Genomic DNA, 19028 nt, shown 5'->3' with positions numbered 1-19028 from the left:
ATGTTGCATCTTGCATTATATAAATACACATTATTGACGATTGGAAAAATCAGCATCAGACCCATAATAAAAGTCTAATAAACTATTCTGCCAGGAAACAGTATGAGTACATTGTTTTACATGCTGACACTTCTACTATCGTACTCATCTCCTTTTTTTTTGAGTTTTTAATCTCTTGCAATTATGGCCAGTATACTTGATGTGTATTTGTGTATTTCACAGTATATTCAATACAAATGTATAAACATTAGCAAAATCTGCCTACGAAATGGAAGTTAATGCTCCATTTGGAGCAGGTACTCAGAGAGATTTTCTGCCTCGCATCTCAGCAGGACACTGACTGAATCCACCACTGGCAGGAGCTTTTGCAATGAAGTATTTGTTTCTGATAACATTCGGACAACTCCTTCCATTTACTTTTCTGAAAGAAAAAAGTTGAGCTAATCCAAGATCAGGCAATCAGAGGAGATGGCATCCCTGGGAGGCAGTTCTCCATAAGCTCAGTGGGCAGAGGTGCTGGGTCCATCTCCTGTACGGTGTCAAGATGTGAGAGCTGTGTTACTCCAGAGGAGCCTACCACATCACATCATTTGGTGGCATATGGCTCTTCAGACAAAGGCAACATTAGGTAAAAGAGAAAAGAGGCCCAAACACTTTATGAAAGTGAAAAATGTCTGCAATTACTTAGATAGAATGTGCTCTGCCATGTCAAAAAACAGCAAAACATAATGATTAACTGCATAGGAAATTTCATTATTGACAAGTAGTCAAACTCACTTCCCTATCACAAACTCAAAATGAAAAAAAATAATCTAAGCAGAAGCCAGCAGCAATTACCAATATTTAAGCTATGGATTTTTTCCATCTGTACAGAGGCTTATCACATAAATAAATACCCTCTATTATTCTTCTGCAACTGCTCGTGGGTGACTGTGACAGTCATTCAATAAATGGACAAAGAGAATAATATAAATCCCCTGCACCTAGGGAATTCCTCTAATTAGAAGTGGCAATGAATTACAGAAGAAATTTGGATTTAATATAACATCTGCAAATGACAGCTGTCTTCTCACAGTTATTTTGTCATTCCTTTACTTAAAATATTGCTTCCTTCCCTCCCCACCTAAAAAACCAAAAAGATTAATGAAGAATATTTGCATGGTGTTATGCTTTTTTTTATCATGCTACTATTACTAACTAGCCAGCTGGAAAGAAAGGTGACAGAAGGGAAATCTTTGCCATGGAAGTCATGATCAGATTCTACAGCATCACGTTTCTCCAGCTTAGGCAGTAACATTTCTAAGTGAGGTTTTGAACACATGTTCTATCTTTCGAGCATTGACAGCGTGAGATAAAATGTAAAACTACATTTCTGAGCAAGCACAAACCAGCAAGTGAAGGACATATCAGTACTAAAACTGCACGCACGCTGGATATTTTAAGTTAGATTAGCATGTACTTATGCTACAGTACAGATAAACTGATTCTCAGCCTTTTGGACTGCAAGCAGTTTTTGCTAACAGGACTCAGTGACAGCATTTCAGAAACACCTGGAGCCTGGGGAGTGTGGCAAACTGTCTTAACATGGGATGACTGAATTTATACACTGAAAACACAAACAGAGTATGTTTATTTTGTACATCATATATGTGTGTGTGTGTGTGTGTACAGATATTTTCCTACACACATGTTTCTAGAAGTGAGCAGCTTCTCCAGCATTTTTTTTGTGTGTCAGAAATTATCTCCCATGTGTCCAAGTTCTTGAAACAGAAAGTTCGACAGTAGCCATGCTCCAGCAAACCACTTTTCTCTACGACAAAACTCCCACTGAACCTTGCAGGGAGCGCTGCCTGCTTGTGGGGTACATGGGCAGAGGGGCCCCGGTTGGTCCCCAGCCATGCCACTGCCACCAGAGATTGCAGAAGAGGGATAAAAATGGGAGTGTGGTACAACTGTGAACTCCACTACTAAGCTAATTGCATGTGATTTTTATTTTATTTTATCTTTTTTAACTTCTGGGAAATAACACGTTTATTTTTTAAGAAGAAAACCAGATTATTTGAAGAACTGCATTCTCTGTCACACACTTCTCATGAACCAAAGTTGGTGTGTGCTTTCTGACGGGAAAAGAAAGCACTGAAGCTGACGGAGGAAACAACTTCTTATGTGTGAATGATTTCACACTGCCAAAGCAAGATGAGTTGTAACCAGAACCAGAACCAAGAGCAGGGTCACAGAGTCAATGGGATGCCATGGATCATCAGGCTCCGCACGCAGAGCCCACCGTAATGAGGGAGAGGGGACAGCTGAACTCAGTGTGCAGAAGTACACTCCCCACTCAATGGTCTTCTGCAAGCCAGCATTTAACCAGATATGTGAGAAAACAAGTGTTTCAAATGGTTACAGAAAAAATATATAACAGGTTTAGGAAGGAATTAAATTAATGAAAAAAAAGTCAAGGGAGAAATCCTTCCACTCCCAGACTAGTACAAATGTCAATGCAAGTTATCCATGGACCAGAAATTAATATTCACCACACTGCAAACACCTGCTTCATTATAATTTCCAGGAGAAAAAAAAAATTATTTTTGTTGCACACAGTAAAAGTAGGCAAGGTTAAATAAACCTTTTGAGCACAAAGACTTCAGTTCTATAGCAAGCAGCACTAGTTAAAAGACTGGGGAATGGGTAAATTATTGTACCAAATGGCTGAGAATTAATCTCTGATGACTAGCTGCAATCTAACAAGGCATCTGTGTCCCAGGGAACCCGCAGTATGTCCCTGGCGGTATGTGCAGTGTGTAGAGTCTGCCTGGCATTCTTTGTCCTCTTTTGCAGGCAGCTTTTCGTCTCATTGTTCAGAATATCCTCATGCATCTGTGACGCGTGGAATGCATTCACACTAACAGACTTACTATTGTCTTCCCTCAGAAGCTTTGTCGAGCAAAGACTGCATCACGGTTCCTGATAATTATATTGCTTAATTAATCAAGACAAAAAAAATTTGCAAATCATTGCCCCGTTGCCAAGCAGGGAGATAAAAAATGAAAACAATACAAGCTGAAGCAATATAACAAAAGTAACAGCTATCTGATCAGAAATTCTTATATAATGAAGCTATTAATGCTAAATCGGTTAATGTTAACATTGCTCCAGGTGTCTCTACTTAGATGCAAACAAAAAGGCTAACATTATGTATATAAAAGGCCAAATGTTGCCATGGATTCTGTAACCTGATAGAGAGGACAGCCTTTTCATTTGATTAGGGAATGCAATTTAAATACCAGGGACCGAAGCCAAACAACAGACATTTCTCTCTGCAAGCCTCTTTCATTCACCCTGAGGTCAGTAGCTGGTGAACAAAAGGTCAGCCACACTTGCCCTGGAAATGTCTGGATTAATTTTATTACATTGTAATGGTTTGCACTTTAAATGTAGGGATAACACTAAATTTCCAGTTAGCTATTATTCTTTCTGCCCGTTGGGTAGTTTTGACTAATACACAAGATGACACAGCCTTTCTCGGGTTGATTCTGAGAATTTCCAAGCATGTTCACAGAGCTAAACTCTGGTTTTCCTTATGGAAGAGTCAAAGTTTAAAACTCCAAGAAGTAAACTGCAGAACTCAACACCAAGTGCAAAGAAAGAAACTCGGTATTCTAATGTAGGAAAGATTTTCATGTTTGAAATGTCTATGGGCAAGCCTCTAGTTGCTAATATATAATAGCCCTATCCATCACAACTCAAAAAAATACCGTGCACAGCTGGTGAATATATCACCTGATGGATGCACTTTTCTAAAGCTGGATATTTTCTTGGACAACGAATGTCCCTTGCATAAGGAAAATGGTATTTATCACATTGATTAATTTCATAAAGCATACACTACATACACTAGCAGATATTAGATCAGATTATTTTTTAACGGATACGGACTTGCACACACTTGACATTTTCCAAATAAACAAAATCCACTACTTCAAATATGTATTTTCTGAAATGCGGATGCGTAACAATGAATTAAACAGCACAAAAACTCAAATGCTTTGTTCAAACGTAAGAACATTCCATGCCACCCTACCCCATTGAGTCAGATTACGACTGAAGTCTTGAAAATACGTGAGGTTATGCACAGTGCTGCATGTACAGGCGCACATACATCTTATGAGGTGAATCAATACCAAACGTGAATTTAAACTGTATTATTCTGCTTCTGCTGGCTCACTTTGGAAACTCATCATGATTTAAAACTCTGCACAATAAATTCTATGGTTCCAGAATTCTGAAGTGGTTCTTTAAGCACTGAGCATAATATGGTACACGTTGCTATTTTAATTGCTATTTGCATTTCTAGCTTGGGGTAAAGAAAAAAACCACATTCTAAAACATTAAGCATTGAGAAACGAACTGCCAATCACTTGTGCACAAGATATAACAGATCCAATAAAGCATTCAAAACGTACCTCTGGTTTCTTCATTATCTCTATGAAAAACATGTGATTCTTCATTGGATAAATAACAATTAAAACATCTCCAAAATCTGTTGGTATAATGCCCCTGCGGTAGTTCCTGTTGTGTTCAGACCAGACGATGTGAACCTCATCATTTCCCAAGTGACGAAGCTGCAACAGCAAATTGGCTCTTTATTAATCAGAGTGATAACAACAGTTTATGAGGGGTCATGGCTTACAAATTGAATTACAATGTTCAATACTAGAAATATTTCATTACTGAAAAAAAGTTAAAATATTGTTTTTCTCCATTTGCTCATGAAAAGATCAGCTAAACAATCTGCTTCATTAAGAACACGCTGCCTTCTGATGGCTTAATTAAGTAATTATCAAGCTAGCCGTTAAAACGATATGTAAATGTACATCACCTACAATAATTTAAGATGGGAATCTGAGCTACTGGAATAAAACGTTAAACATGAGACAACAACTGTCAGCTAAAATAACGTAGCTGTCACAGAAATGCCTTGTTGCTGGATGTCAAGAAACCTCCCAACATGAACAACTATTTCTCAGTTTACTGCATTACAAATGTTTTCTTGCTGTCTGTGTGTCCAGAGAGGGCTTCTGTTTGAAAATGTGAGCACGATGTTCAGCACCACTGAAACTACAGAAGAATGTGAAATACTAGGGAAGTTACTTTATTTGGAGCACAGTTGCAAAAAATGCAAAGAAATTTTGAGTAGGACATACCCCAAATCAATCTAAAGAACTGAGTGTTTGCTTTGTTACGGGAGGAAGTGGAGCTGACCTAACAGATGGTAAGAAGTATTTGGCAATAACGTACAAGCTACGCACGGTCGTTTCAATGGTAAGCTTTAAAGTTAAAATTTAATCCACGTGCAGAACGTAAGCCCAATTCATGAAGAGAATTTAAGTCCCGCTTAAACCTCAGAAGAGCACCACCACCTCAGTTTGGTGTCAGGCCCCTTGAACCATGAGTACAGCAGACCTAGCCAAAAAGCCAAACTGTAACTCTGCTTTCTGCACTGTCTCTGTGTATCTTCCCTCTTCAGAACCAGGTAGAGCCTTTTAACACAAAGATTTTCAGTCCCACAAGGCTGAGTGGTTAAGTGTACCGTACTTGCAAGGGAAATGTTCAAACCCATGAACCATGACAGGAATCAAAACCACCAATGCTGCTCACAGCTTAGTACTCTAGAGGAATAGAATGAAGCTACACTCAAAGAATGACTCAGATTCTCAGTTTGTTTTAAACGAAATCAAACAAAGGCAGCTGTATTTTATTTAAAGCTATAAATAAATGGCATTTTTAATTGTTTGAAGAAAATGAGAACAGTCTGAGTCTATAAGAAACGTGGATACATTAACAATAGTAATATTAGAGCTTCTTTTGCACATATAAAACCAGCATGAACTACTGTTGTCATGGTCATCCTGACCACAGTGCCCAGTTGTAAAAGAAAATTCAAACAGAAGACAGATTTGTTTTACTCCAAAAAGAAGACCTGGATTGGTAGTACCTTGCCTCCCAGTGCTTTGGGAATGATATAAGGCATGCACAGCTACAAAGACAGAAATCAAAATGCATCCAAACGCTGCTTTTTAATTCACCATGAATTATTTTGCTCATAATCAAACACTTCATATTGAAAAAATCCCCAAACACTTTAGAACTTATCACACTCAGGAAAACAAAGCTTGGTAAGCAAGAAGTTAGCTCAACCTCTGCTTGTTTGGGACAGGAAGGGATGATAAATTACTGGTTTTGCTACAGTCCCCATCAAACACAGCAAAGCCATCTTAGTGTTTACATCACGCGTCCTTAACCACTGCATTTATATAACACAAAACTGGCACCCATCAAAAATATCTGTCCTCACGAGATCGTAACGTTGACAAAAACCAAAAACCTTTCTGCAGCAGCACAGCACGGCAGCTGCCATTTTCCAGGGCGGCTCACTCCAAGCACAGGCTGCATGCTCGCCTCCGTGTCCTTGACACAGGGCTGCTCCAAAGGCCAAAGGGACACAGACTGGAGCAGGGGCACGCGCAGGTGGGAAAAAAAGAACCCCCCTCCATTAAACAGCCCACAGCAGTCAAGAAAGAAGGAATCTGCCTCAAAACCCCAGGGCTATCCCCAAGGAGGAGAAGCAGCCCGATTGTTTCAGCACGCACCCAGCCCGCCGCGCGTGGCTGCGAGGGCCAGCACCGGTCGTGGCACACACCTCGGCCTGACCCCCTCTCCCCACTAATTGCATTACCCAGCCAGCTGGCTCCAGAGAGGAGTCGTCTGTTTGCCCGAAGAATTCCTGCTTGTGGGGAGGCAGGGCTGCTCCTTTCGCTAAGAAACAGTCGGGCCTGACATTGCCATTGTTTGGCCGACAGCGCGCCCATCCTAAAATCTAAGTTTTATTTGTAAATTAACCAAGAAACTTCCTGCCAGAACAGTGCTGCCTGGAGACTGATAATGTGTGCCTTTCATTCCCTTTCACTCTTACTGTATCACTGCCAATTTGTTTTTCTGCTGCTCGCCAGCCCTAGGCTATAAAAGCCTTGTAAGACATAAGTGCAATTATAGTCCTGGAGTCAAATGAATTGGACAAATCCAATAGCACAGCTCTGTCCCCACTTTGCAAACCCCTACAGCAGTTAGATTAGCTGCTAAAAATCTAATCTAGCTCCAGCTAACAAATTTCTGCAGCGAAGGAGCAAGAGTTCAGTATGGGGTTGCAAGCAGATTTCTGAATTGAAAAAGTTCTGCTATGACAATGGGGGAAGATGGAATAAATCACTCGAAAATTTTGCAGCCCATCTTTATACTGTTAGATGCAATTTAGTTCGAACAAGATGGGGGACTGTAGGATGCTGCTACTCTGATTGATTTTCATTCTCGCCACAAGAAATCCAGATTAAAAAAAAAAAATTTAGAAACAGTGATGCTGAACCCCTAGGAGCAGCAAGAGACACCAGCTGAATTTTCGTTACTCTGCAACTCTACAAGAAATTACTTCTTTCAGGGCAGTCTTATTTGGAGTCACTTGGGGTGGTTTTTATTTTTTACTGGCGGTGGTGTTTCAGTTTTATGTCCATTTTTGAAAAAAACAATATATTTTGTCACTCTATACTTCATATAAAGGTATACAAAGTACAAATTACTAATATATTGCACAGAAATAAAGGATTGAGTCCATTCTCAGTAGCAGTGCACTTATCTGTGAATTTACACCAGAAACGAACTTATCCTCATCTTCAGTAAAAATAAAGGACCAGAATAACATATTAAGTAAAATTACTGCATCTGCTTAATTCCCAAGCCTGCAGAACTTATGGTTTGCTGTACTACTTCCTTGCCAGCAGGTGCTAACACCTTCTGCTCAGCTCCAGAGCTCGAGAGCCAAGCACACTGATGGGTACTGCATTATTTCTGTCTGTCTGTAGGCAAAATAAACAAAGAAACCACAGAAATGACAAAGATTTAGGAGATAAGAGGGAGTTTAGGTTCCAGACAGCAGCCACGCAACACTATCTGATGGAAGCATATGGAAGGGTAAGGAGAAGGTTACAGTCCCAACTGCATCCCAAATGGGAGCTTGATGACATTTTCTCCTCCCAGTAATACCTGTCTCTAAGACAATATATTTCTTTTGCAGCAGACATTAAAATGGAACAGGTACTATATACCCTTGTGTACCTCAGTATATGGCCTCTTTGCAACCAAAATTCACTAGTGAAATTTCAGAAACAGACATCGGAGTTTACCTTTGAGTTGGTAAGAGCTCTTAACCTGCAGCATGGTCTGGATATACACACACGCTTAGAGCACTGGTTTCAAATGAGAGCTATTTAATCCATCAGCATTGCTAACAAGTTAAAGAACTATCAATCCTACAGAAGTTTTACAGTGCCTCTGAAATGCACATTGCCATCCACTCTTAGCCGCATTCCAGCGAAGTTTGTTAAGAAGTCTGAGCTACTTTGTACAGAAATGTATTCCAGTTTACCAAACAGCTATAGCAAATTAAATAAAGGTGCTCTGCTCAAAAGCATAGAGCAACCGTGGAAGATCCCACATTAAAGAAGCCCCTGAAATCATGCAGTGTAAGCCACTGCTTAGAGCAGGGCCAGCTCCCAAGTTCCACTGGGTTGCCCAGAGCTTTGTTCTGCCTTAGAGGAATACAGAGTCGGATCCCATAAGAATTTCTACTCCTAGAGCACATTTAAGGTTCCATAAAGACTCAGAGCAACTACTTAATGTGTGTCTTGTGGATAATGTGTACTGGAGCTGGCCCTGTTTCCTAACAGTTCAAGACCTGAAGATGGGAAACAACTAAATGCCTTCACTTTTTGCTTCTCATGAAGAAGAAACTTTCTTAAAGCAAATTTAAGGAAGACAACTAAATAGAATAACCAGACTACCTCCATGGTTAGTTACTAATGTGAGTGGAAATCAGAGGAATTATTTGACAGTAAAACCTATTTTTTTCCCCTTGTGGAGGGCTCTGTCAGAATGTGCTTTTCCCTTCCCCGGGTGATACATGACTCAACACCTAGACTAGATATTTCACTGCCTAAGCTTAGCCTCCATCACATCCAGAAGACATGACTTAGAAGGGAAAATTAGAATAAAGGATCACAATTAATCCAGGAAGGACTAGGAAGGAGATGGAAGAAGACTTCAAACATGACTAAGTCTGCTGCAAATTGATCTGTTCTCTATGCCCATGTGGGATAGGGTAAGAATAAATGGGCTCAAATTGAAGCAAAGCAGATAACAGAATATACAGCTTCATGGTATAAAAAGAGAGGTCTAGAAGTATGTTGCTGAAGGAAACTATAAAGCATTCATAACGAGAGTTTTTAACTAGGGGCTGCATGTTCATAAGTTCATAAGTTCATAAGTTTATACCAGCCAGGAACAGATGCAGACAACGAAATACTCCTGACTCCTACCACGGGGTCAGTGATAAGAGGCAATACTGTCTCTTGATGCGTACCACAGCCCTACCTCCCTAAACTAAAGCACTCTCATGACTGTCTGTGTAAATGTACTAATATGTAGATAAGAAGATGCAAACATGAAGACAACATGTAATTTTGTTGACTTCCAAATTTTCCAAATTCCAATGAGGTATGTAAAGAAAAGCTCCATCATTACCAGGCAAGTTTTCAGGAGTGATAACTGCAAACTCCACTTTTTTACTCTGAGGAAGCGATCATTTCAAAACCAGCTGAAGAACAAATAAAAATCACCTAGTGATATTTATAGTTAATTCTCAGAGCACAATAGTGTCATGTGGTAGACTGGATGGCTGTAGTAGCATTAATGCACATTAGCAACCTGCATAGGACAAGTTGCCAATCCTAATTAAAATAGCAAAGATTTGGTATGCACCTAAAATCTTCTTTGACTAAGCAGCAGTTGGCAAGCACCATAATCTCAAATCAACAGTTAGGAAAAAAAAATTAAGCACCAACAAAATTTCGGGCTGGGCTCTGGCCATCTCTGAAGCAGAGTCTTCTTGTGACAATTGTGAATAACTGGATAATGGTTTTAAATATCAGCTGGCTGCTTTTACTACTATGCTTGTCACTTCTCTTTCGCTTCTTTTCTCTTCTGGTGCACACGAGACAATTCATCTGTAAAGTTTTATTATGCTGCATTTGGTTGTTTTATTCTACCACGCTACAGCAGTTTTGGCAGGCAGACAACACACAAATGAAATTATTGCTAATATTATTACTAATGGTGGTATTTAAGGCTACCATGGAAATGTTAATTGTGTTGCAGAATCCAGAATTTAGATGCCATTTAATTCAGATAATCTAGCTGCAGAGCACCATGTGGCACAGGAAAGATTGCCTGCTAGGACGAGAGACCACAATCTGCTCTCAGTGTAAACTTTCATTTAAGCACATGGAGTCTACACTGAATGTTTTGAAACACATACACAGCAACTGACTTACCTTTTTGGTCAGTGAATCATCTGAATCCGACGGCATTCTTGTAGACACATGAAAAATTATTTCCACAGTAGAGGTAGCGTAGTAGGGTGCTGTTTGTCCAGTGCTGCCATTGCGCTGCAGGCCACCCATAAACCCACCATGTGTTGAGAGATCAACCTAAATGATTGACAGTCATCATCAGAAAAATGTCTTTTTTTTTTTTTAAAGACTGATGAATAACCCTACTCATTTACAAATCAACAGCTGGTGAGATTGTAGCCATCCCAAAGATAAATCTTTCCATGTAGGTTTGTGATCTTAGCATTAGATCTGTTGGTTTCCCATTCTTGCATCTGACATTTACTAAAAATAAACATCTCTTAACTATATACCGAGTGATTATCTTTAAGGCCATTCTACCATCCTATCAGTAACCTGCAGCAATGGAACAAACGTGCTTTAAGGGCTCCACGTGGCTTAGCAAGCCCACCCAAAGCAAACAATGTGAGAAATAATTTAAAAGCGCAAAGAAAATATAAGCACTAAGGAAACCTGCAGAAGAAATTGAAATTTCATACAAAAAAAAAACACCCTAGAAAAAACTATTGTAAAAGGTTATTCAGAGAAAATGCCCTTCTGAAGACAACTCTGCGTCTGAAAACTTATGTTTTCCCAACTGCATCAGTCCTGTTGATGATGCTACCTCTCCTCATAGATCTTGTTTGATTTTAACTGTTAGATATGAAATACAGCTACCACATATTTCCCCCCAAAACCAACATGCCATTTGACCAACACAAACTAAACCCAAGTGTTTTTGCCTTCAGCAGTCCTTTATTTGGGTAAGTGGTCTGACCACATGGAGAGCTAAAAGGAGCTACAATTAAGGTAAAATTAAGCTACAGCTTCTAACACTGCAGAAAGCACTGTTAAAATGACCACTGCAGCACCACCTGCCCATCAGAAACAGAATGTGCAACAACAGTGATAACAGATGATGAAGTTATATTATAAGGGATTGCACTCTGTGCTTGCCAAGCATGCACAGCAAACAAGTGAGTCAGAAAAAGTGCTGGGCACCCTTCAGGTGAAAGGCACAAAAAGAAGGAAGAATTCATCCTTCAGTCACTCCAACAGGGGCTCTCAGGACTTTTGTCAGGGGACAAAACCTGACAAGAAGCCCTAGGAAAACCCTCTGAAGCACTCTAGTTGAGTGGTTGAGTTAATGATGGCTAGAAAAATCTGACCAAAAGGCAGAGAAAAAGCAAGGAGGGGCATAAAATAAGTAAAGGTTTTCAGAATTAGAGAGATAGGAAATCTGATCTACTCAAAATGTTATAGTCCTGGGACAGCACTAGCCACAGGCTTTAAATTCACCTTCCAAGCAATACCTGTTATAGCAGGGAGAATGGAAAGATGTTTCATTCCAGCTTCAAGTGACCACGTCACATATTAGCCTAAAAAGCATCATCTTTGTATTCCATAACATATTATATAACCTACATATATACATACAGTTTCAACATGAATGAATTTAACAATCCAATTTATTGCTTTCTCAAATTAAAGCTCTTTTCCATGTTTGTAGGAAAGTGCACTTATGTTACTCATCACTTAACACTACAATTCTAAACTCTGCACTCTGACAGTGAATGTTTATGAACTTTTTTTAAAAGGATTTTACTTTCTTTATGAACTATTAAAAAAATAACACTTAACTGTTCCTGTTCATCCAGAACATTTGGATTTATATAATTCTGCCAAATAAAATTACCTCCTAAGTACTGCTAAATATTACTGTGTATTAAAATTTACTTTTCTTTTTAAATAATTAAAAAATGAGCAGCTATATTTAAGCAGTTTGTTCTCCATTTACCTACTTTAACTGGCTTACACTTGATTTTCATAGGTCCTCAAATCATGATTTTGCCTTAATTTGTGATTTTACCTCCCAACCCAGTCCAGCAACAAAATCTTCATATGCCTGGCTTCCCCTGGCATTGGACAGTATTGAACATTTGTCCTCCTGTCCTTCTGCAATGTAAAACACTGCAATCTTGTGAGTTTCACGGCTGTAATTAGATACAACAAGAAATGAAAATTAAAAGAAGTTTTAGGTCAAATTATTCCATCACCTGTCCTCTAAAACTGCATTTTCCTCTATGCCTGTTTCTTTGATGTACACAAATACATACAAACTTTAGAATTATCCACATTCAACTTTTTTTTTCCCCACAACCACACTGCAGAGAGACTGCTGTTTGGAGAGCAGAGCAAGGGCCGTTCTTTCTGTGCATCAGCCAAAGAATTGATAATCAAATTCCAATTACAGGGTTAATCACTTACATCTGTGAAACCTTGCTGAAGACAGTAAGACTGCACAGCTGTTAACGAGAGTAAAACCTGACCAACAGAATTTTAATTATGGAGTAATAATGATGTATAAGAAAGAAAAAAATCACGTACTGATTTTTAGCTCCTGGGATGAGTTTTACTAGGCTGATGGTTACAACTGATCTGGTACGAAAATTGTTGGAATGGAAGAAAATCCGAACTCTACCATTCTGCAAACGTGCCAAGGAATGAAAATAAAACATAATATTTGGAACTCTATTCTACCTGGCTGTAAAAGAGTGGAATGAAGACTATCCCTTAAAGTACTGCTCTTGACAGAGGGATCAATCTGCAGAAAAGTCCTTTGTGTGAGTGGATGCAAAGTCATTGAAAATTTTGGAACTCCTCCCCTCCCCTCGCAGCTAAAGGAAACAGGAAACAGGAAACAGGCTGTTGTGTCTTACTGCTTGCTATTTGAAATTCTACATAGATACTATCACTGGAAACAGCTCGTCCATTCAGCCTCTGCAACTCTTTAGAAACAAAAACTGCTTTCCATACAGGTTTTTGTACAGGTGGCACATGCTAGTCTAACAACTGTTTTTGGTGATGTACTTACTACTCTTTATGTTGAAACCCTGAGCTAGTCAACATCACCTACCATTGGCGAGAATCCAGATTTTTCAGTTCTCTCAGCAATTTTGAATTTTTCTTAAGAAGGTGAAAGCTTTTCCTGTAAATTTATAAAAATAATTAGGAAGGAAAATCCGACAAGGTACAGATGTTATTTTCTCATTCAAATTCCTATGAGAAGGGAACCGATTTAGCATGACTCAACAAAAATTCATTTTCTTTCTCCTCTAAATAATCCGCAGTTGTCTACTAAAAATAATCACAGATGCAGGCATATGTAAAAGTTCAAAACTGTGCTCTGACTACTGACTAGCTACATAAGTCTTGCTTTTCTAAGCGTGCATATGTTTGAGAGTACAAGTGAGAAAAATTTGCCTTGAAAATCATCAGACTCGTAAGTAACATGGGATCCCAGGCTAACAAGTCTTGCTTGGATGACTGTAAATCACCAAGAGCAGTGCTACAGCAGAGGAGGTCAGTGTGTGGATCTGGATTATTTCTTCAAGGTCAGGAGCTGCAGAAGTGTTGTAAACATGCTCAGAGCCCTCTGTTCCTACCTTCTATCCCAGGAGTTCATTCCCAAGTCATTTAGAAGGAGCCGACAGAAATAAAAGGATGCTTGGGGTTCAGCAGGATGTGGTTCTTCCTGACGGGCCACCTTCATACTGAAGTCTGAGTTGCATTTTAGAATATACTCATTCTCCTGGGTGCTTTGCCTCATCAGGGCTTCAGTGATTGCATTCTCTTGGTCATAGCTCATTCCAAAAGGTGGTGGTGATGGCTCATTCAGCTTCCGCTGGGGATGTAAAAGGCATTCAGGACTAGTGCTCCCAATTTTCTCCAGCAATTTGTCAAGAGCATCTTCTCCTTCTTCCACCTGAGAAGTGTCTTTCTGGGAACTGAAGTGGTGCTCAGAGCTGCCTGAAATCACAAATGAGTTTGCTGCACTCTGCCGTGGAAGGCAGCCCTCCAATGGTCCATACAATATTCTGCCATCCCAAGAGTACTTCCCTGAGATATCTCTGACAATTACCCTCACATCCGAGGGGGCTACTGCTGGCTCAGTGTCCTTCCTCTTTTCTGCAGGAATTTGGAGGTATGATATAAGAGTACTGTCATTAAACACGAAGAGCTGAAGGTTGGGACTCCGGAAGACTTCTGATGACAGCTCGGAGGATTCCACATACGAGTTGTCGTGATTCTCACTAAGAAGACTGTGGAGGATGGCAGGACCTCCACTGAGTGGGTAGTGGCTCAAATGGTTCACCAGATGAGTCATAACCATCCGTGCTGTTAAAGGTATTAGTTCTAAGTTCCTTCTCCTTTTCTCTAAAACAAGCAACAGAAGTAACAGATCAGTAAAACCAGCAAGAGGTAATTAAAAAAAGCCTCCACAAATTTCTGACGTTTCAGAAGTTTACCTTGGCTGCTCTCAAAATCATTCCTTTTTAAGAAACTAATGCACTTTGTCTCTGTATTTCCTTTTTTTTTTTTCTTTTAGTTAAAACTGAAAATGTGTACCCAGAAAAAAAAGAAATAAAAAAGCCGTAGGACTTCAAAACAGCAAAGTATCAAAAACTGAACACGCTGCTTTAAAGCAACACTCCAAAATCAATAATAGCTTGCACTTCTTAGTACTGCATCTATACTTCTGATTTTTCTGCAGAAACTAAGGAACATTCATGTATGATGATATTTAATTTACAGTTGAACAGCCACCGCTTTGAAAACTTTTAACTGTTTGAAATAGAGGTGGTTTCTAAGATAAAACACAAACAAAAATTGCTTCTTGTGTTTGGATGCATACTTAAGTTGCTTTTAAGGAGCATGTAACAAGATGCAGCTATATCCAAACTTTCTCTTTTCACTTTTGATGCTGGTAGCACCATTTACTCAGAGGGAATACTGTATTTACTCAGCTGCAGAAAACAGGTCATCGGTCTGTTCTATCTCTGTAGAACTCTGGCATTCTGTGGCACCACAGCGTCAATCTCTTTCTTTTCTGATCATCCTAAACAGAAATGTTGGCAACAAGTCCTAAAATTCTATTACAGGGGCAACAGATTTCTTTTTAAAAAACAACTTCATTGTTTAAGGGGTAAAGAGATGCATGTTTGCAAGGAAGAGATTTAAACTGGAAACTTTGACATCCTAGCATACACATGCTGGTCCTCATCATGCTCTGTGAACCCTCCTACCTTCAGCAACAGTGAGCAGGTTGCCCAGGTCGGTGGCAGAGTGGCACTGGGCTGGCTCGCAGCTCGTGACATTCCCCAGAGACAAGAAAGGGTCATAGTCACCAGAGGACAGATCTGCAAGGCTCAGCAGGTAACGGCTTTGCTGGGTGTATGTACTGGAGCCGTTCACACAGCAGTGCAAAACCTGTGAGCAGACCAGTGTGGCATCAAACACAATGAAGAACAGGCAGCAATACCCACGCATACAACAAGGAGTGACCTGCTATAATTTTACACTATGAAAGCCAGCACATGCTACAAAAACATCCATGTCTAAATTCGGTGCCTTTAAAATAACCCTCTTTTTTGCTACTTGTTCTGTACTCTAACAGTTCACTTCTTCTGTATTTTAACAACTTTTGTATTTTACTACTTCAAGTAATCCAAATATTTCTGCTGAGATGACTTTCTCTGGATCACTGTTTTGAGCATTTTACCTTTCTCTTGTTTTTTCTGCGTTCCACGTGTCTACCACAAATAAACCACTTTTCTTCCTTTTCAAGATCCATCACATTGATCTTACTGTCTTCATATTTTAAATTCTTGACTTCTCATCTGTATGGCTTTGCCCTCACTTTGAGAATTCATATTTCTCTCCAGCATGGTAAAAAATGCTTCTGTGCCTAAGAGGATCTGCAAAAAGCATCTTTAAACTTTTAGGCATAATAAATAATGCTCATTCCTCATACTCACTCTGTAAATGTAGTCCAGTAAAGGAGCTCTGGATGCATGCTGATCTTCAAGGACACCAGACACTGGCTCCAGCAGCATTTTCATAGGTAATGCCATGCACCAATCCAACAAGCAAAGCAGCAGTGAAACTATAAACTAAACAGAAACATGTAGCACGGTATTCAGGTATTATCTATCAAAGTCACACATGCTTAAATGTATGTGCTTAAAAGGTTGAAATAAGACTTAGGTTCAAAGCCACTTCACTTAATAACTTGTTCAAACAGCACAAAGAAAGAACAGACTCCTCACTTCAGTGACATACCTTTTTATCTGCCTCCACACAGGAGTATTCAGCATTTGGCAGAAGAAAAGCAATAGTGGCCACAAGGATCTATGAAACAGAATTTGAGAAAGACATTCAACTTCTTCCACTATAAAGGCAGAGAACAAACTTTGAACAGAGCGTGAAAAAGGTTAAAGTTTCTGAGAAGCATCTAGCTGCCCTTGTAAATCAACATAAAGGTGAAACAAAGTTTTGCTAAGCATTCTGAAAATAAAGGGCTACAGATGAGAAATGCATGCTGCTCCTCCAACTACAGCAAGCAAGTCTCCTAACAATACTTGCAGAAGAAATATAAAGTTAACAGACAGTTGGGTTTTCCAGTAGCTCAAGTAAAGAATTAAGACAACTTTGCATATGATTTCTATATAAATGGCTTAAACTGACATACTTCAGTAATTTTTCTGGACAGAGAGGATTCGTACTCCTGCAGCTTTTGCCAGTAAGAAACAAGCAGCTGAAGAACATCGCAGGCTACCTGAGCTACCAGTTTATTAGAAAACTGGAAGAGAAGAAAAGGTAATTAAAAACAAAATATGTAGGTATGACAAAACGCTGTTCGTTTTTCTACTTCTTAAATTATTCTTCATCCATACAAACAATGAAAAATTGTACACAAAATCACACACAGCACTAGGAAACAGCAGACAACATTAACTACACAGTCTTAAGATTAGATTACTGTATTTTCTTATATAAGAGCCTCTGGCTGCACATTAACATGATATTTTTGTAAATATTTAGCATTTTTACACAGGATGTCACATTGGTCCCATTGAAGAACTGTGCATTTACACCCTAGCAACTTCAATGGAGCAGTAAGGATCTGGACCACTCTCATTGGAGCTAATAATATAAGTATATGCAAAGCTTCAGAACTAGAATGCATCTTCTAGATGATTGCTAATGTCATATAGCCAACATTAAGCAGAGAATCTCAAGTAATGATATGTCAGTGTTTTAAGCAACAAAGACAAACCAGAATGCAGTGCTCCACATCATTAATAACTGTTTCAAAACTTAAAGTACCATTTCTACAAAAAGTTTATTAATTACAGAGGCTACTGCAGTATTACCTTTAGTGTCACACCTATGACATTGATTGCTTCTTTCACTTGAGGGTGGTTTGTGCACTGGGTTAGTTCTTCACATATCCAAATTCCAAGGCCACAAATGGCTATGCATCTTTTTTTTTTGAAGAGAAAGTATTTTTGTCAGTTTTAGGACAGTCCTGTTTTCCTCTACTTCATTCTTTTCAAATTTGTACTTTGGAAGGTAAGAACTACTCCTCCATCAGACAGTAGCTATCACTGTACAGTAGCACTAGACAGTTATTAACAAAGAATCCTGAAGGAATTTGTCAAAGACTACTCCTCAATCAATCAGGAAAAATAAAAAAGATAGTAACAAACCAACTAGCCCAGCACACCTATGATATGATTTCTTCCAACTTTAAGTACATTGAAACAGAATGGAATTTAGGAAGTGCAAGGCATTTAATCACAGCACATGCCATCTTTGGGAAACAGAAATATTTCTTCAAATTATACAAAATATAAGCAGGCTCTATAAAAAGAATGACCTCTCCCAAGTGACACAATAGGTCAATATCTGAACAGCACAGAATAGACTTTTCCTCAACAAGGCTGAAGTAAAGAACTCAACAGGTCAAAACACAAGGCAGGTGTAAAAAAAGAAACTCAGCTGTACAAAGACTGAAAAATAGGCAGGGAGAGACTCTTTGATATTCCCATTTTTTACTTTACTCAGTATTTTACCTTGCAGCTTCACTTGGCTCCTCTGTAGCATTCTTCAATAAAATATTTATGAGGTAGCACTAAAAACAACACAATAAATTAGAATAAGTGACTTTTTCATACATCTGTTTTATTTAAAATTGTTTAATTTTGATGTAATTACAAGCACAATGAACTTTAAGTCTCAGGCTATTTTGAAGTACTTAAGTTTATTTTGTCAAAGGAGAATTACTTGCTGATTACAGTTCAGGTGTACAGACCCTTGTGGATAAGTCTAATTGACTCAAAATCATGTAAGGGAGCAAGATGGAAATCAGTCCATTTTCAGAGTTGGCAGTTATTTACTACCTGTGAGTACTCAGCACTTCCTAATATAACAGTGGTGTTCCAGCACTAAGGAAGCCATGTTCTGAAAAAAAATCTGTCTTCTTAAATACAGAAAAGAGACTTTTAAAATGTGGACTGCTTTAAAAATTATTCTGATGAGAGTCTGCAGCCTGATGAAGAAATCAAGAGTGGGAGCTGAACGCATTAAGGGCTTTGTGATCTCTTCATTTTTACCTTCAAAAGCCACAAAAGGAGTTCAGAGATTCCTCCTTGCTTTTACCTAATTTTCTGCAGTGTGTTAGCAAAG

At 39.0% G+C, this 19028-nt stretch overlaps 1 protein-coding gene across 2 annotated transcripts in view; it reads right to left on the bottom strand.

Annotated features, from left to right (window-relative positions):
• RALGAPA2 (Ral GTPase activating protein catalytic subunit alpha 2) overlaps positions 1-19028 on the bottom strand; it is a 110098-nt gene that overhangs the window by 35015 nt on the left and 56055 nt on the right. For both annotated transcript variants that reach the window (XM_065739492.1, XM_065739491.1), the window contains exons 26-36: positions 18416-18474; positions 17714-17822; positions 17029-17139; positions 16620-16688; positions 16316-16450; positions 15584-15767; positions 13943-14714; positions 13414-13485; positions 12367-12490; positions 10440-10595; positions 4464-4622 (exon numbers count right to left, since the gene is read on the bottom strand). In XM_065739492.1, coding sequence (XP_065595564.1) covers positions 4464-4622; positions 10440-10595; positions 12367-12490; positions 13414-13485; positions 13943-14714; positions 15584-15767; positions 16316-16450; positions 16620-16688; positions 17029-17139; positions 17714-17822; positions 18416-18474 — 1950 coding nt within the window. The remainder of the gene's footprint in view (positions 1-4463; positions 4623-10439; positions 10596-12366; positions 12491-13413; positions 13486-13942; positions 14715-15583; positions 15768-16315; positions 16451-16619; positions 16689-17028; positions 17140-17713; positions 17823-18415; positions 18475-19028) is intronic.

Source organism: Cyrtonyx montezumae, unplaced genomic scaffold, assembly GCF_038088225.1.
Source record: "Cyrtonyx montezumae isolate F1298 unplaced genomic scaffold, pur_monq_1.0 scaffold_24, whole genome shotgun sequence".
In the NCBI taxonomy this organism is placed as follows: domain Eukaryota; kingdom Metazoa; phylum Chordata; class Aves; order Galliformes; family Odontophoridae; genus Cyrtonyx; species Cyrtonyx montezumae.
The sequence above is the reverse complement of the archived record's forward strand: the minus strand, read 5'-3'. Positions and strand labels throughout refer to the sequence as shown.